At 33.2% G+C, this 19,647-nt stretch overlaps 2 protein-coding genes across 2 annotated transcripts; one reads left to right on the top strand and one right to left on the bottom strand.

The window, feature by feature from the left end:
* Positions 1-1,128: 1,128 nt before the first annotated feature.
* Pmvk (Phosphomevalonate kinase) lies at positions 1,129-7,391 on the bottom strand. Its single transcript, XM_089643015.1, has 3 exons — positions 7,175-7,391; positions 5,332-5,531; positions 1,129-4,789 (listed from the first exon to the last, which is right to left on the bottom strand). Exons 1-3 carry the CDS (start codon positions 7,252-7,254, stop codon positions 4,497-4,499), a joined length of 573 nt encoding a protein of 190 aa, XP_089499141.1. The 5' UTR covers positions 7,255-7,391; the 3' UTR covers positions 1,129-4,496.
* Positions 7,392-9,697: 2,306 nt separating this feature from the next.
* On the top strand, positions 9,698-19,265 carry LOC149426043 (glycosylated lysosomal membrane protein-like). The gene is made up of 6 exons (XM_089643004.1): positions 9,698-10,084; positions 10,168-10,416; positions 11,704-11,901; positions 13,273-13,503; positions 17,247-17,521; positions 18,868-19,265. The coding sequence occupies exons 1-6, from the start codon at positions 10,019-10,021 to the stop codon at positions 19,043-19,045; spliced, it is 1,197 nt and encodes a 398-aa protein (XP_089499130.1). The 5' UTR covers positions 9,698-10,018; the 3' UTR covers positions 19,046-19,265.
* Positions 19,266-19,647: the final 382 nt, after the last annotated feature.

Below are 19,647 nucleotides of genomic sequence, written 5' to 3'. Positions count from 1 at the left end.
GCCATTTCGCACGCCATTGAAAAAGGATTAGTAATTCGCAAGCAGATTCATTTATTGACAAATCACCAAAAGTGGAACATATAGCAAGTTGGTTTGTTCCCGTTCCCCTGATTGGCTCGTCTATTAATTTGAACCTCTATATATTTGATATTTGAGTTGACACCGCGTTTGGGTCCCACCCAGGCGTAGTGTGTTCAATTCCTCGGCTGGCTAAGTCCTCCACCACAACAAAAGCAACATTTTTAGCTTACTGTGGTGGTAGTAGGAGATTTTCAAATATTGTCGGGTTATTCGTAACCCAGGAATGTTTGTCTTTCTTTTTAAAAAAAAAATAAAAAACTTATATACAGGATGTCCGGAAACTCATAGTACAAGCGGGAAACTAGTGAATCTACATCACATTTGGAGTCGATTTTGTAGTATATTTTTTTTTTTTGAGCTTTCGTTATCGAGTAAATCGAGTTAAAGTTGATTTTTTTTTTTTTTTTTTAATCAAATTCTTATAAATTATTACTGAAGATCAAAGTATCCAACTAATTAAAACTATTTGAAAGTAAAACAAATGAAGAAACTCGGATTTGAAGCATTATTTTGAAATCACCCTTCATTTAATCCGGTGTAATCATAAAATATTTCTGCTCTGCAGGGTTAAAACATCTGTTGTTCAACCCTAAAAACCAGAAAAAACTTTAACCCTAAAATAGCCGAAAAATATTTTTTTTTGGTTTTTTTTTTTTTTTTGTGAAAATGCTCAAATCAAAAAACTTTGTTTATTTGGGTTCCCCATGTGGTGTAGATTCTCCAGTTTCCAGCTTGTACTACGAGTTTCCGGACACCGTGTATATATATTTGCTGAAAACGAATAATAATAAGAAGAGTTATAATTAAAAATAAATAAAAACACTAAATCAGGGAATGTTTATTAATTATCCCACAATAACAGCACCATTTGAGAATCAATAAAACTTATACAACTAACCCGAACACTTTTTTCCAAATTTTTATCATTGCAGAAAAAAATAACAATCGAAATTCATTGGAACAGATCATTTTATATACAAGTAAAATATATATATGTATGTGAGAATTAAAATAAATGCCATTAGTATATAATAATATCAACACTTAAAAAATTGTAACAATAATAATAACTTATTTCAGATTACATGTGAGGATAGAATAAAAGGAAAAATAAAACATAATGATTATATATTATTATAACATAAGATCCTGCAATGATTTTTTTCAAATTTGTTGTTAAATATTTGTAAATCTCTTTGTTTGCAAATATTACATTATAAGAGTCGTGGAGTCAAAAACCACTCTGGAATTTTTAGTTGGTTTCGATACATTCTCAAAAAAAGTTAATATAATATTAATATTTTTCACTTAATTAATACCAAAAGAAGAATGTATAATCTATTTAAATCAAAATTTAGCCTGCATATGTATGTGCTCGCAAAACTTGAAAAATAGTCTACCGATTTCGATAAAATTTCAAGGATTGTTCTTTTACGCCAGGAGTGTTTCCAGAGTTGTTTGAATGATAGAAAAAGTCGGGGACGCCCGAGGAATACTCAACGCAATATGTTTGCACTGGAATGAGACACGGAATTGAATTAATGTCGATATAATGTAGTTTTTTGTTGACAGTAACATTGTGGTATACAACAGTGAATGGTGAAAAAAGTCCAGACAACCGAGGAAGATATTCGCAATAGCGAAGCATTGCCAGGTCGGAAAATAATTTTGATAAATATTTAACACCAACGGTGTATTCAGGGTGTTCCAAACAGTTTTTCACGTCTATCTCCATATTCCGAAATATTCCAGAGAGGGTTTTGCAACTCCACGACTTATAAGTATTAAATTATTTTTTTTTTAAACTTCCGATTTAGTTGTCCGGGTTAAGTCTTCCCCAAAGGAAAAACTTAACCCTTCCACTCACTTTTCCACAAATGATCAGCTAGTCAATCAACACTATGTAAGTGCATTATATAAGTAAAATAAATACAAAACAATACAAGAACAACAACACGTCAAATCACCAGATATCAAATGGGAAAAAAAAAATTCACCGTCTCCAGAAAAATAAAAATAATAAAACAATTATTATTATTATTATTATTAAAAGTAATAGGTACCTACAACAAAAAAATCAAAACAGAAAACAATTTACTGACAACATTATTTGAGAATGCGATTCCACCACCAGAAGGCATTATCTAAAAAAATATTACGGAGTTCGCCAAAATAGATAAATACAAAATGAATAAAAAATAAATAAAAACTTAAACAAACAAAATCTAATAATAAATTACATATTAATTTATTGGTCATGGCAATATTACATTGAACTCAATAAAATTAGAGAGATTTTTCTTAACCCAACATTAAACAACAAATATATTAACCCGTTAACAAGTTCACTCCGAACTCCGCCAATTGGCAAACATTTCGAAAAACTCTCTTTCATTGCTCAGTGTTCATCCGACAACTGTCACGATGTATTGTTTTATGCTGGCCTTGTGCTAATGCCTTGCTTTAAGCCTAAGACACATTACGCTATACACATCAACGCTTATTTGGTCGGATAGCAGATCAAGCCATATCATCATCGCCACGCCCACACTTATAGCACTAAATCTGTCAGGTGTGAGAGGTTTCTATGGGATTGTATTGCGAGCAATAGTTTAAAAAAACGCTTTGATGAGTATAGAGTAATATGGCTGCACCTTTAACAAAACAAACAAAAATAATATTTTTGACTTATTTTATAGTTAAAACATGGAGCCAAAAAATGTTAAATTTTTCAAAAAAAGAGTTTTTCAAACCTTCACTGTCCAAGGCTGGCAGTGAGCCTGTTAGGAACATACAAATAAAACATTTCTAATAACATAATGAAATAATAATAATCATGGTATAAGGTTTCAAAATCAAAAATTCAAAAAAAAATACATGATTAGAAGATCTAAATATCCAAAATCATTTTAGAAAAAAATAAAAGAAATGAACTTTGAGGTTACCTTGTTGGTTAGACCCAAAGATATTAGAAGAACGAGATATGCTATGTTGGCCGCCGGACCGTAGCCGGAGTACTACCTAATTAGGGTACTTTGAACGGTATCGGGACGTGTACGCACAGAAATCTGTTCTATGTATTAGTGCGGATACCTTAGCGCAAGCGAAGGTGTGCAGTAGTATTGGTGAACAAAACCGGCGACACTCAGCAAAACAATTCCACTCAGTACGAACTGCGCATAGCACATCTCGTTCTTCTAATATCTTTGGTTAGACCCTAACTAACCTAACTGGCAGTCGGACAGATCAAGATCGAATTCCATAGCGGAAAGACATAATAGCTTTTCAATACAATTTATGCTTAAATATAAAATCAGCACTGTAGTTCTAATAGATTTAAATATATTTCATCCAACAACCATATGTGCGACACCCGTACTAAAACCCTTTAAAAAACAATATCCTATGGTAATAATAATCACTAAACAAAACACCATAATAATAAGTATTAGAGAAACACAACGAGTCTGAAAGCAGACGCAATGGCTCACACAGAACAGGAATGTTCCAAGTTACATGTTTTCTTTCTCTCTCGTGCAATCACAAGTCGCTATGCATATGAGATTCACAAATGGAGCCCAAAGGATTCTGAATTGTGCGAATGTGGACATGTATAAGAGAACACAACGTAGAAGAATGTTTTGGAGGCACACCTGCGCTGAACCAGGTGACTTCCCCATGCTATCGACTGCTTTGGCTGAATAATCCTACTTTGAACTCCACAAACTCTCCTACACCATACAAAGAAGAAGAACTTATTTTCTTCCAAGTAATAATACAGTACTCTCTCACTAATCCGTAACCCCAAAAACCGTCCAAAAAAGTGTTCAGTAAGTGAAAGCAGCGCATTATAGTGCATATATACAAAAATATGCTAAAAATTAAAACAGGCATTTCGTAACAACAAATAAAAACTGCAATCGATATTTCGTAAAATTTCAATTTTTTGTTTAAAGTTAAGGTTTCATGTTTACGCTTGCAAGAAGACCCCATTTTTTAAACTTATTCAAACAATAACGTGGCAGAAAGAAACAAACAGAAACACATGCGACAGTTGCTAGAATACAAAGAGGACTAACGTCAATGTCATAAAACAACAATAATCAACCCTGGTGACTTGTAAAATGGTCAGCTCTAGAATAGACAGCTCTAGCTAGACAGTGGTATACTAACTGAGTGTTTAAAATTAAGATAACCCAACCCGTCAGTGTACAAAGATTAGAGCTTGAGTCTAGGCACGCAGCAGACTATTGAATTTGAGAAATGAATACCGTCGATTTATAGAGCTTGATTTTGTGCTTTCAACTACATAGTAAAAATAATGGTAGATTATAGTAACTGTCGGAGAGTCGAGCGGCGGATTATTGAGAAAGTACTGTACACATAATTATTGGTATTTTTTCAATATTTTACAATCATTCAGCTACTTTCATCTTGATGACATTCAATATTTCAGCCAAGCTATCTTCAACATGTTCAGAGGAATGACTGTTATTGATGAGGTAGTCCCATTTATCCAGCCCGTCCAAATCACACTCTGACGGCGCATCATCCACTCCCTTGGTGAAGACCAGACCTCTCTTGACCCGAATATGTTCATCTGCCACCACCTTCACGGTTACAATTTTGGAGCCGTAATTTTCTCTGAACCATTTGAGGTCTGTTCGCCTTCGAATGTCACTCACGATCCAGACTTTAGCGGGTTTGGCTGCAAGTAAAAATACATAAAAATAAATAATATTAAATGTGGAAAGATTTTTAACCTACTGTAATATACAGGGGGTTAAAGGACGTATTTGACTTAGTTTAACCACTGACCATTGAGAAAAAAACTAAAGAAAGTGTCTTAGGACAGCTTTACACCAGCTAGATGATATGTGACATCAACATTTTATAGCTGTCGATAATTCGCATATGCGACAGCAGCATATACAGGGTGTTCAGGGACGTACACAGGGACGTGATTATGAATAATCACCACCCAAAGTTTCACAATATGATCACATTTCTCTTATTCTACTTTTTACCATACAATTTTTGCTCTACACTTCTTGTAAACTGTGAATATTTAGTGAAAAATAAATTTACTGAATAACCTTCTTAATGAGAGCAAGATAAATAAATATCAAAATTGTGTAGAAAAATACTGTGTAAAAACAGAATTGACTGTATAGTATAACTGACACAAAATAAATAAATTAGTGTTATGCCAGATCAGGTTCACACGAGACACTTGACATTCTGCCTTACCATAGTCACAAGCGAGCTTGCAGAAGCAGCCGTAGTCCTTGTCTCTCATTTCCTCGCTCCACTTGATCATCTCCAGTCTGTACAATTCCTTGTACTCTCCGTCTCCCAACAGCCTCTCCAGACTCAGGCCCTTGCACTTGGCCCAGTGGCTCTTGATGGGCTGGGAGATCTTTATGATGGTGCACAGATTGCTGCCTAGGCTGGAATTACAATAAAAATACCAATTTACAAGTATGAAATCTTATCCTCTCCGCTGTATCGCTGTACTCGCAAAATAATTCTGCAAAAAATTTGGTAAATTGCAACACTGAGGGGACACAAGAAGGCGCCGCAATATAGTGCATTACCTTTGCACTACGATGTCGTCTCTCACCTTGCATGTCGCCTAAAACCTTTCTGGATAGAAGAAAAGAGGCTCTTTCGGAAAACACTCACTCCAGAAGATAGGTGGAAACTTGAGTGGCAATCGGCTAACGCGAGAAATGCCCATCTCATAAACGACCCCACTGAGAGACAGCCTGAGTTCTCTCTGCCTCGTAAACTCTGTTCCTCTATCAATAGGATAAGGTGCTCCCACAGCCACTGTGCTCACATGATGCACAGGTTGGGCCTTAAAGAGGGCGGTGCAGACAACCGAACATGTGTTCAACGAATACCCGCTCTATTCAATCCCTCTCACCATACGAAAGTTGAATTATATTCTCTTATAACCACTCAAGCGGTTTTAGGTATATAATATGGCGAGTTTGCAAAAATGTTTTTAGTGATCGCTTGCCATGTGCCAAATTTACAGAACTTAAAAAATATGAGATTTTTTTTTTTTTTTACAGTATTACCGCACAAGAGTCCCAACTGCTCCCGTCTGGAGCCAGTGAGACTATGGCATCCCCAATTGGGGTATGTTGTGAGGCTGAGGGTATTGGGGAGGGGAGGGAGATGGGGAAGAAGAAGGTGGGGAAGTACCTGGCTATTCAGATCTGGTCACCAAACACGGCTAAAGCCATTTCAAGCAACGTTTCAATTCTGAATGGTGGTCTTACACCAGGGCGATACTGAGAGTATCTTCCACTCTGGAACGTGCCGCAAATATACTATATATTATTTTTAATTAATTAATTGTGAAATAACACAAATTAATCAAATAAAATTTATTTGCGCACGCCGGGTTCGAACCCGCGACCTTCGGATCTGTAGTCGAAAGCGTATACCACTAGACCACGCCGGCCGTGTAGATAGACGGTGAAATCTAGGTGAATTCATTGGCTTTAAACCGCAGTAACTAGTTTCATGTTTCCATATTAATATTTTGAAGAATGATATTAATTAAAATTTCGTTTCTGCATTTTTACTGATTTTGATAACATATTTCTCCAATTAAATAAATAGGGGTTAATTGAAAATATCAAACAACACTTATTTCTTGATCTCGATTGGCTAATAATATATTAATTATTGCTCTTATTTAAACGCATAACTTGATACTAGGTGCCCAAGTATTCGGCACTTTTTCACTGATAAGTGTTCGCAAGACAACTGTTGCGACGTCCGCAAATGGTGCATGGTTGCTCGCAACCCAACGTGAATAAACAACCGGTTAAAAATCGGGACGAGGGAGTGTTCAGACACCTAAGCGTATCCTGTGTGCGTGGAGTTGAAAAATAATAATTACAAAAAAACAAAAACAAATTTATATTCGAGGGGTTTTGAATTTAAACTCGACTTAGCATGTTTCTTCTCTAACCAAAAAGTAATTTAATAATTAAAAACCTAATATTATAATCGAACACTTCAATTATTAGCATATACGAATTGAATACAACTTCAATATTTTAAAAATACTGACATTTGATGAAGTCGTTCAGTAAGGTAATCCTTTCCACTTTTTCTTTTCCCGCTGAAGAGGATTACAATAACAGGTAACATGGCTAACGGTTGCTTTCGAATAATCTTAAATAAATCTATCCAACCGTTTTAAAACAAATTTACATTTCATTCAATATAGATGACCCTTGACATATGAGATTCTTTATGAAATATGACAACACATCATAAATGTGATCGTGACCACTGACGTGAGCTGTCACTTTGACAATGCGTGGTGTTGCCAGGTTGCGTAGTGTTGCTAGGATAAAACTTATAAACAGGCAAGATTATTTTATTTTATTTGGAGGAGACTGGGATAGAGAACTTTTTTAATTATCACGTTCGTTCATAAACTTTTTAGGGTAAAAATTTACAGCCTTATTAATAAACGTGATGAATATGTCATACAATTGATGAACTACCGTGCAAGTAAAATCATTACAAATGTAAACTGACATTTAACGACTTTAGAATAATAGTTCATGGAAAAATATCTACACAGCCAAAGAAGGTTGGTTGTAGAAACATGAAATTTCTCATTGAATTTCGAAATATTTCCAAGGTATTTTAAATACGCTAGATACGACTTTTTTTTAGTTGTTGTAAAAAGCTAATACCATTTTTAGAAATTACCTTTTTGTAATTGAAATGTAGTTTAATATTTATGGATTGGAAATTTTTTATCTCTAACTTGAAAGGATTTGAAAACAAACACATATTTTTATTCCGAACTTCGATAAACTGTAGAGAAAACGAAATAGTGAAAATGCATTTCTTTTGTTTAGGGAATCTGCGAGAAAAATGTCACCTTTTTATCTCGTTTATACCGTGCGTGCCAAAATGCAGCGATGTCAGTTCTTTCGCAGCAACTTAAAAACAGTTGTTAGTAAAACATTTCCATATTACAGAAATTGTATGGACTATTCAATATGGAACGAAAACACAATTTAAAGGTTGAAAAGCGTTTATTTTATAAGTAAGGCTGTTACTATTTAGACATATTCTCAATACGCATTAAATTATATCATTAAAAAAAATCTTCGTTTCAACTAAATTACTGTAAGAAAATTTTTGGAAATGGAAAATAATGAACCCAAATTTGTTGCAATATCGTTCAAATTCATGCGGATAATTTTAGTACTGTAATACAACCATCTTAAATGTTCATAAAACTCTTCCCTACCATCAATTACGTTATATTTGAAGGTAGGTGACGGTGCAATAAAATTTTCGGCAACTTCAATATTTTTTTCTCATAGTAATAATTTATTGTCTAATTAAGTTGAAACGATGTATTATTTAGGTTACTATGCGTAAATAGTGTGTCTTAATAGTGAATATTTACCCTCTTTTAAATAATGTAACATATTATGTTCGTTATTAGTTCCCGTAGGACTTTGAAGGCATTTTTAAATCATACATAAATTGATCAAACATAATTAGTCAAATAGGTCGAGGAAGGAAAATTTTATCAATCCGATTTTTTTTTGCTATTATGGGAATTTCCTATTTGATTTCAGCACTTGCCCTACTTTCTTCTTGGCGAATCACTCAAGAGTAAGAACTCGTTCAACCAATGGCTGTCTGCTGATACTGAATCTATGACTTATATCTATGCTAAAGTCAGATGACGTAAATTTGTCGTTTCGTCAGTGATGTAATGTCTAGGAAAATTTCCCTATATCTAAGGGAAAAAAACATTTTTAGGGAACAGGGAAAAAGCATATTATTTTATTTGTTCATATGAATCAGAAACTTTGTGATATGACACTATTATTAAAAATTAAACAGTAACTTAGTAAACACCACTTTTATTTTTTAGAATATCAAGTGACGACGATGGTAGGGCAGTCAGTTAAGTTTTCAATAACAATATTGTCCATGGTAACTATTTATATTTATATATATTTTACCGGTCACCAAAAAGATGTACTTTGAGTAACATACTATTTTTTAGCATTGGTCGCGTGGTACAAATTTTAATTCTGGAATGTAGATCTTAAACTTCAGTTCGGGTTCACGATGTCTCTTTATCTAAGTAAAATCTTTGTCAATAAATAATAGAAATGCATCCATGAAATAAAATTAATATGCCATGTAACTTTAATTGGGTACCTACACTAAGGTAACTGTAAGGTAAAATATTATGTAAAATGAGAAAAATAAAAATAATTAGAAGTAATAACAATATTTATTCTTATTATTCAAACTTAAATTATAATATGATTGTTTTTAATGACGCATTATTGATAACTTACTTAGGTACCGATGTTTTCTTACTTAAATTCTCAATAAAAAGCTGCCGAAAAAATAGGTTTATCATAATTATTATGGTTCTTTATCCTTAAAAGATGGTAAAACGGTTTATTTTTTACCCCTCCAATATAGGTTTTTTTATTTTTAGAAAATGGTATCACTGTGTGTGTGTTTTTGTCGAATTGATCAAATATCGAATCGAGGAGAGTGGTATATTTATGGAATCGAGATCGACAGTGATAATCATGGTATATTTATGGTGATAATTGAGTGGTATATATATCAATATCTCATGGTGATAATAAATGACTCAACAAGAACAAGATAACTTTACGCTATAAATTCTAAACAACCGTGAAACGTATCGCAAATAATTGGACATTTGGCTAAATATTATTTTTTTAAACTAATAAATACTTATTCGAAGTGTCAAAACACAACAATAATACTCTTTATCTGCCAGCAGTGTGAATCTGATCTGAATCATCGAGTGCGTGGTGACAAATAATAATATAATAACAGCGTTTGTTATTATTCATCGTTAGTTCAGTTATTCAAGTGTGTCAAAATGAAGGCACTTGCCATCCTTTGTGTGATTTTATCAATTTCCAATGCTTTTGGTTACGACCGAGAGGTTTGTAAAATACCATTTCAACATCTGTATTGTCTGCTAATTTATTTATAAGTAGTCAAATAATATATAATTTCATGTTTTAGCTACATTCGGACATCAACCCACAATGTATAGACTGCAACAGCAAGAACATTAATTTTCTATATGTGAGAGGCATCGGGGAGAATGATACCATTCATAATATTTGGGATTTTACCTTTGGCAAACCCACCATATTGTTCGCCTTGACAGAAAACAATAATACCCTTAATGTGACATGGAATGGCCATGTACCTTCGTCTGTACAATTTGCAAATCAGCCAAAGTACAGCTTTGGGGTGATCATTGACAAGGTAAGAAAATATCTTAAAAGCATTGGCGATTTGTGGTCTTTTTTACTGGGGGTTTAGAATATCAAGAGAAGATATTATATTTGTAAACCTATTTCAAATAATTATTAGCCCGAAACACAAATACAAATTGAAAAAATCTCCCGAGATAAAATAAATGCCGCCGATGGGAATCGAACTCGCAGCCTTCTGATTGCGGTGAAAGCTGCTCTACCGATTAAACTATGTCGGCTTATTCCAAACCCGACAAATAATTCAATATGTACTAGTATTTTTTTTTATCTCAGGCGATTTTTTCAATTTGTATGGGCGCGTCAGACTAATAATTATTGCTTGTAATAAATTGTTATCCTTTAAGCTATGCATAAAAACCTTGTGTTATATTAGTTTATCTTTAATAATAATAATATTTGACAAGTCAAAAATATTTCACCAATAAATGAAGATATAATATATCTCGAAGTCATCTAGTGGGAGATTCAGCACTTATTTTTAGAGATTTTTTCAATTTGTGTGGGCGTTTCAGGCTAATAATTATTGCTTATAATAATCTATTATCCTTTGTGCTAAGAATTAAAACCTAGTCTTATAGACATTAGTTTATCAAAATAACACTAAATTTCGCAATTGTACAATACTATGTATAACTAATAAGAATAACTTAAAAATCAATAAAGCCGAAGCCATACTAAAAAGCGCAACATAATGTAGCGTTCTAGTAGTAGATTTACAAATGCCATTAAAAGCAAACGCTTGGAGAAATGCAGAAACAAGAAAATAAAGATTTTCTATAAACTACTAAAGAAAAGTAACATTTAACTAACTTGCGTCTATGTACCACAAAGTTCAGCGCCGGCGCAGGCGGTGATGTCTTGGCTAACCTCAGTGACACTCGTCAAATTCCAGAGGTCACTCTCGAGAGATTCTCTCTCGTGACGTACAAAGCCCGTTCTGTTTTGGTGTCGGTTCTGAGATTTCACCGTCAGGGTGATTGTGTTGCTTTGGTTTTATTTGTATGTAGTATTTTGTGCTGATTTTATATCGCACAGCATGGGAATATCGGGGTGGCATTTGACCGTATTTTTCGGCCGCGTCGATTTTAAAGCCAGAATTTTAATGGCGCGCTGTTTATAATGTACTAAATTTATTATAATGCAAGTTTGTCTCATAATCTCATCTTATTAATGGGGGTTCACTATACAAACCCACTTTAGAGAATACTGCTACTGTTGTGAAGTGACATTTTTTTAATATTAATTATTTATCAAATAATTTGCATTATTTCTTCAGATTTGGGAGTTTGACGATGTGAATAACACAGGGGCAATCAACCCCGACAACATGACCTTCACCAAGAGCTTTGACACAGAAGGAATGCGATGGGAACGGCTTGACTTGGTGGAGGAAGAGGCAGAAGTAATGATCACCGTGAGATCTAAATCATTTTCTAATGAACGTGAAATAAAATCTGGAAACATCACCCTTAAGGTAATTATTTGGTTATTTCTACTTTCCTTCTGTTCAAAAATTCCTCTCATATTGTCAAAACATCTTTTTAAATACATCTATTTGAATTTCACATTTGTTTTCGGTAATGAATGAATGCAAATTTGGAAGCGGAAATTAACCCACTTCCTGACATCAGATCGAGCTGAAATTAGGGAGATAGACTCATTGTCGATGACAATGCATTCTATCAATATTTGGTGGCACATACCCACAAGCGGACATATGCACATTTCTCTCAAATCGGATAACAATACAGCAGTTAATATACGAAATAAATGTCGGTCCTACCCAATTGGCATTAGGCGTGGTTCATAGATTTGTCGATTCCAGTTCCTGGGTAGGAAGATTCGATACTCAGTCAAACCAAAAAAAATATAGATATATATAGGTATTTTAAAAGACATTTTAAAACTTTGTGTTTTACGTGTCGATTTTTTTTTTCTTTTGTGTTATAAAAAAATATTACATTCGTATAATAATATTCAATATTGAATTTTTATTATATTATCCATAAAGCTAAATAAGTTTTTTTAAGCGTTCAACAGGTACATTTTTTTTTTTTAATTTGCCTAAAAACTTACTAGATTAGGTTATGAGAAATCCGCTACGCTAGTGCCTACTTAATATACATAGATGTGTTATATGAACAAATGTCACATCGAGGGCTGAGGGTGCTTTTTTTACTTTCAACATGGCGTCACTAGAAAACGAGAAATTACGCGTTAATAATTACATATAAAATTTATACTTTGCCTTGATAAATTGTAATATAAATACCTCGTATTGCATTGAAATGTAATTATGCATGCCATTGTTTGTACAGGGTTACTATGTGAACAGTCAAAATTAGATTTATTCAGAGGTCAAGTGTTTTATCAACATAAAAAAAAAAATTTACTAACAAAAAAATGTTAAAAGAACAAAGATTTTTTTTAATAAAATACAACTTTTTTTAAATATTTTTTAAAACTAGTACTTATTTAAAAAAAAAATAGTTTGATTGAGGAAGGAAACTTCCTACACAGGAACTGGAGTCAAGAACTCTATAAACTATGCCAAATGCCGATCAGATAGGACCGACATTTATTTCTTATATTAATTGCTGAAATATAATCCGATTTCAGAGAAATGCGTATGTGTACGTGATTGCCACCAAAAGTTGATAGAATGTATCGTCGTCAACATCGATTCTATCTGTCGAGTTTCACCTCAATCGCATCTCGGTAAGTGGGTTAATTTCCGCTTCCAAGATTAGCATTCATTCATTACCGAAAACAAAAGTGAAATTCAAATAGATTTATTTAAAAATTTAAATAAATTTTGGATACTAGAGTATTTTATTTATTTCAGTTGGATCTCTATCCCTACACATCTTACGCTTTTGAACTTCCCCACCTGATTCATTCAGCCAACTCTTCCCTCGTGGATATCATTTTGCAAAATATGACTATGTCCAAAGAATTCAACCACTCCAGATTTGCCCTGGAATTGCTCTTCGTCAGTACGGAGAAGAAAAACGGATCGATCGACGTCAATATTAGGAAAGGACTAGATGATGAACACACTCCGGGAATATTTGAGGTAAATATACAATAAAGTACTTTATTAAAAAAAAACACCTCAAGAGATAGAGATTTTTGTTGGTGGTATTACCGAAACGCGAACCAAGCCACGAATGGAAAGGAATGAAGCAATTGCAAGCGGCGTTTTGCGCCATTTGCGATTGCTTCATTCCTTTCCCATAAGTTGACGTTCAGCTCAGCAGTTCAGCTCGCGTATGTATACGTAGCATAAGAGAATGAGTTTTTGAGAGAAGAAAGTGTTCAACAGATTAAGTTTTTATCACCTCAAAAATTAAAAAAAATTTAAATTGTAAACATACATCAAATATTGTTAAAAAAATACATATATAATATCAAAATAACCGAATCAAACAGATATTAATAATAATAAAAATTTTTTCATAAGAAGCATTTACTTTGTGGTTAGACATTATATTTTTTAAAATAAAACAAACACTTTGTATTTAACCACGAATATTTATTATTTTACTCATCGACCGGTTTCGCTTAGACCAAGCTTCATCAGGATATAATAATAACTTATTAGGATAAGCGAAACCGGTCGATGTGTAAAATAATAAATATTCGTGGTTAAATACAAAGTGTTTGTTTTATTAAAAAAAAAAAAAATAATAATAAAAATATTTAGTAATGTTATTAATAATTAATATTATCACACATTTTTTTAACGGACGCACGTTGTGCGGCCATACTCTCCTAAACGTTAAACCAATGAATTCACCTATATTTTTCACCACTATACCATATTTTAAGGTTTCATAAAAAATCGTTAAATTTACTAAAGCGTGAAATTTGTATGTTAGTTACCTATATCGCCCTATCTTGAACTTATCAACTGGAAATGTCTTTATTCATAGACATAAATAAATGCAATTTTTAATATGTAAACAGATGTATTTTTATAAAACAATTCAAAATGGCCTCTACGTGCAGACTACACAATACAAAACATTGACTAGAATATTCCATCGGAGGAACATTAGTGACGTCTTTTGGTATTCGATATAAACTAGCTAGCGACTAAACATATTAGCTGATTACTGGAAGTTCAAAATAAATTTATAAAAATCACCTATCTATAGCTACCCAAATTTGGGTAGCTATCGCCCGAATATGATGCTAGCTGATCTATAGACAAGCATCTCACTATGTACGAATTCCCTCCCTCAACTGAATCTGAATAACTTAGAACTTCCTATAGAATGGACGTAAGTCCAGCTACATATTCATTGTAAATATCTCAAGATAATAAATAAACTCGTAATCTCAGATGAATCGAAGTAATTATTGAAATCTTCCGATCATCTAGTGATTAAGCTAATTAAGATAATCCGACGGGAGTGGAACCCGTACCTTCTGATGTCCGGTCAGGTGCTCTAGACCTACTAAGCCGGAGTAGCTCAGTTGTCCAGAGCACCTGACCTACTAAGCCGACGTAGCTCAGTGGTCCAGAGCACCTGACCGGACATCAGAAGGTGCGGGTTCAATTCCCGTCGGCGGCATTTATTTTTACTCGGGGGATATTTTCAATTTGTATGAATATTTCAAGTGACTGATTATTGCTTATAATAATTTCTTACAAATGGGAATGATAAACGTTTGAAGAAATACTGCCAATATGCTAACTGAGAGGATGGAGAAAAGTGCAATTGCAGATTTTATTTGAAAAGTGCTTCTCTCATTCGTAGGGCAAACTATCTATCTAAAATTTATCTTCCGTCACCTTGCAGTGGTGTCTATTAAAAGAGTATTTTGGAAGTTGGTGTCTACACTTTTTGATTGAAATGGGTTTTTATTTTCATTATTATATATTCGGTATTCAGCTGCATAGTATACCGCATTCGGTCAGATACCGAATATTAAAAAAATAGTCGAATACCGAGTATTTGTCGAATATTCATTGCATCTCTAGTTTTTACCACTTTTCTTATATTTTTACCAACATTTGATGCATTTACAAATTTTAGTAAAAATTGAATAGATTTTTATGTGAACAGAGTTTTAAATGAATTTATTTTTATGCATTTACAAATTTTAGTAAAAATTGAATAGATTTTTATGTGAACAGAGTTTTAAATGAATTTATTTTTGTTTTCTAAACTTTGATTTGAGAATGACCGCAAACTGCCACTGCAAATAACATGCATGTACCAAATAATGTTCTACCTTCTCTGCTTCTCCTCATGAAGGCATTTTGAGTAGGTAATTATTTATATCCGGCATTGTATCTCTCCCCTATTCTATTAATGATCAATAATGATCAAATTCAATAATGGAGTTATTTAATCTAATATCTCTAAATAGTATAAAATAAAGTTGCTATCTGTGTTTGTCTGTTTGTGCGCTTAGTTCTTCTAAACTACTCAACGGATCTTGATAGGGTTTACACTATCATTTTGAGATTTTTTTCTGGAAGGTTTATTATATGACACACGCATATTATATTTATAGAAAGTAGATAAAGATCTTTGTTTGTAATCATATACCTTAAAAAGACCTACAAAAAGTCTGCAGTGGTATATCTCTATCTCCTAAACAACGCGCGGTACACGTTAGCTAGTATATTATAAAAAGAAACCCGTGTTTCCCTACCCGCCTAATTTTCTTCACAACCAGCCACTGCCACCCACCGGTGGTTATGGTGGTAGATAGCCCTTGGTGTCGCATCGAAATTAAGAGAGTTTGGTGGGGTTGGGTGATGAAAATGTGTCGGTGAGTCTGTAAGGTTCCAAAAAGTTCATGAAGGTTCTCAAATGCTCTAGAAGGAGAAAGTTCATGAAGGTTTTATAAGGTACCAAACTGAGTGGCGGAGTGTGTCGGTGAATCTAGAAGGTTCCGGAAAGTTTGAGAATGCTTTTGAAAGTTCTGGAAGAAGCTACAGAAACGCATAGCGGGGTACAGCTAGTTATTTCATAAGTTGTGACCAATACTATTGAATTTTATTTTATTATAGTTTGAGCAATGAGGTGTATATAATTAGTATGTTACATTATTATACAAAGCATTAAGTTCACAGACAACATAAACACGAGTCAATGTTTACAAATACTGTCACATGAAAGCGAATCATAATTTGCACAACGATAACCAATGACACAAATACTCTATCTGCGACTCGTTTCAAAGTTCAAAGCTCATTACAATTATCTATCTAGTTTTTATTATGATTTCCTTAAAATACTTTCTAAATAATATGATTTTTATTATATGTAGCGTATTTCTTATACAATGTTTATTTATTAAGGTTACACATTTATTTTTTTCCTTTTTATTATTATTATTACAACCGCTTGTTATAAAATGTGGTATTCTGTCTGGGCGGCTATTTCTTTACTCAACTATTTATATGACTCACCATTACTGACAGAATTTGGCCAAATGTCAGCCACACTTCTAGATGCATAGATTTATTGCACATAATTAGACAATTGAAATGAAGATTTTTACTTATTAATCGTGATTCATTTTTGGAATATTGTCAATTACATTGATTTTACAGGAGTACAATGCATTGAAATGATGCCGGCGAAAAAGGTATAACTACCCTTCCTGCCGTTAAGCATCAATCGACCGAACGGGTAGAACTACCTTTCCCGACCGAAGTGTGTTGACAATTTTTACAACAAAATTGCAAAGAAAGCTCATGTTTTTTTAAACAGCCAATCCAAAAACTCGTATCGCAAACCTAAATATTGTTTATAATTCCGTAAGTAACACCAGTATTTAATTTAACATTTTCAGATCATGGAATTATCAACCCCGCAAACAGTTAAGAATGGAGATGGCGGATTCATCCAATTCCGGCCGGTGTCCTACACGGACGCCCTACGAGACGTTTCCACTTCCACAGAAGTCCACCTGGGTGTCCTGTCTCCTGGGGAAATTCGCAAAAACTCTACGGCTGATTTCTTCTACAGAAACTTCAATGAGGAGTTTGTCCTGCTCAAAGAAAAGACCTTTGTCTGTTTAGGCGGAAAGGGCGATGGATATTACGCCAGATCTCTCTATAATATATGGTAAGTTTGATGAAGTTTGAATGCAAATGTCACCATTTGATATTAAATTATATGTAAGCATACCGCTGATAGGTTTGTTGTAGTTTCTCCGTAAAAGATGCTTGTAACAGAAAGAGTCCTTACAATGATAATCTCAGCGGCAGCGCCTTATTCCCATTACAAAGATTATTTACCAAATTATTTTTGCATTCATCATTGTTATTTAAACCCTAATGTGTCAAGAAATCCACTGTGGATTTTTTTAAATTTTTTTTATTTTGGTACAATATTTTACATTTCATAGTACAATCCACTAATGTTGGCCTCACGGGTGGTGACTTACCCGTGCTGAGGCCTCTATTTTATAATACAAAATAAAAATAATACATTTAAAGAAAATATATATAATGTTGGTGAAGAAAAAGAAAAAAAACATAAGATTAAGTTAAATTTAAACTAAAAATATAGATTTAAAATTAAAGTAAAATAAAATTAAAATAAAACGAAAAAAAGTTAAAATCAGTAAATTTATATTATATGTTGTGTGTTTGTGAGTGATGTGTGTTTTATATTGGTTTTGTGTGTTACGTGTAGGTTTTATTATTTTATGTTATGAAATTTTGGTAATATTGTCTTTTTTGATCTTTAATCCATTTTGTAATTATGTGTCTGAACTTATTTTTGCTTTCCTCAATTTTATTTTTAAGTGTTAGACTATTGAACGCTTTTATAGCATGGTATTGATAGTGTCTTTATTTATATTTATTTTTATAGTGTCAATATTATTTAATTAATATTTATTTTTTTATAGCGTCTTTATTTATTTATTTTATTATTTGCTAGTAGCTCACCACACTTACCACCATTTTATGGTATTTTGAACATTAAAAAATGCTCCTAGCATACTAAAATATATTTTATTCACTTAGCAAAGGGAAATAACGTATCTTATATTGTTCTGGCTTGTCGTTTCGTCACTTGCAAATATGTTTATTTTAATAATTATATTATTTATTTAATAATTCTGTAAATTTGCATACAAATCAAATCCGCGCCGCCTGTCCACTTGCCACAGACTTTCTTCTTTATATTAATAGATTTTCATGGTGAAGAATGGTTATGTATCTGGAAAATATAATAAAACTCAAGAGTTTACAGTATGTCTCCATTTTATAATATATTTTTATAACATTAGAGAGTAAGTAGCTATCCTGAGAAACTACATAGGATAGATATATACAATTTACAAAATCATAATTTTGCAAAAAACAATTAAAATTTTACAGATATAGTGTCAGACGGCGCATGGCTGGCCGCTCGACATTTTAGCTGGTACACTCATTACCTATTTTACCCCTACATTCCAGGTCTTTCACAATGGGTTACGGATCACCGCCTCTGGAAGGATTCTCCCTGTTTGTCATCCTCATCATCTCCATCGGTCTCGGCATCCCCGTTTTCCTGATGCTGCTCGGCGGAGTGTACGTCTGTGTCAAGCGGAGGAGAAAACTGGACAACGAGCCGGAAATTCTCATAGAAGATTGAATCTGAATTTAATTAGATAAATTTTTATCCAAATTGTGATTCTGCACAACTGTGATTGCATTTAGTATGGCACAACCATTGAAATAGAATATTATACATTATAAAAGGCCATCTGGTATTGTATGTATAAACGTCTGACTGGACTGATAGTGTGAGGTTATGATGGAATCAGCAGTGACATTACAAACATATAGATACGTTATTGTGTCACAAAATGTGGCAAGTATCATTTCACATACCAGTAAATTCAAATTTTTCTTCTCTCCTCGAAAAGACCCCCCACACGGCATCTCCAAAGATTACATAGGCCCTGAGGGAAATTATTGTCCTCAGGGCATCTTGTGTAGAGTTAAAGTTAAAAAATGTATAAAAAATGGCGGTTAAAATTTTCAGGAAACGATTGAAATAAAAAAATTATATTTTTTAATTATATATATTGTATAAGTACGTAATTTACTTGTTTTACAAACAAAATTTTATGTTATCATCACACACATGACGGTAAAAACTAAAAAGACGGCAATTATCTGTTGCTCGCCACTTTGAGATCTCTACTACGTGTCTATAAGTTTTGTAATGTCATTGGATGTGAGTATGTTTTG

The sequence above is a fragment of the Hesperophylax consimilis genome, chromosome 2, assembly GCF_061612785.1.
Source record: "Hesperophylax consimilis isolate HC1 chromosome 2, BYU_Hcon_1.0, whole genome shotgun sequence".
NCBI lineage: Eukaryota > Metazoa > Arthropoda > Insecta > Trichoptera > Limnephilidae > Hesperophylax > Hesperophylax consimilis.
The sequence above is the reverse complement of the archived record's forward strand: the minus strand, read 5'-3'. Positions and strand labels throughout refer to the sequence as shown.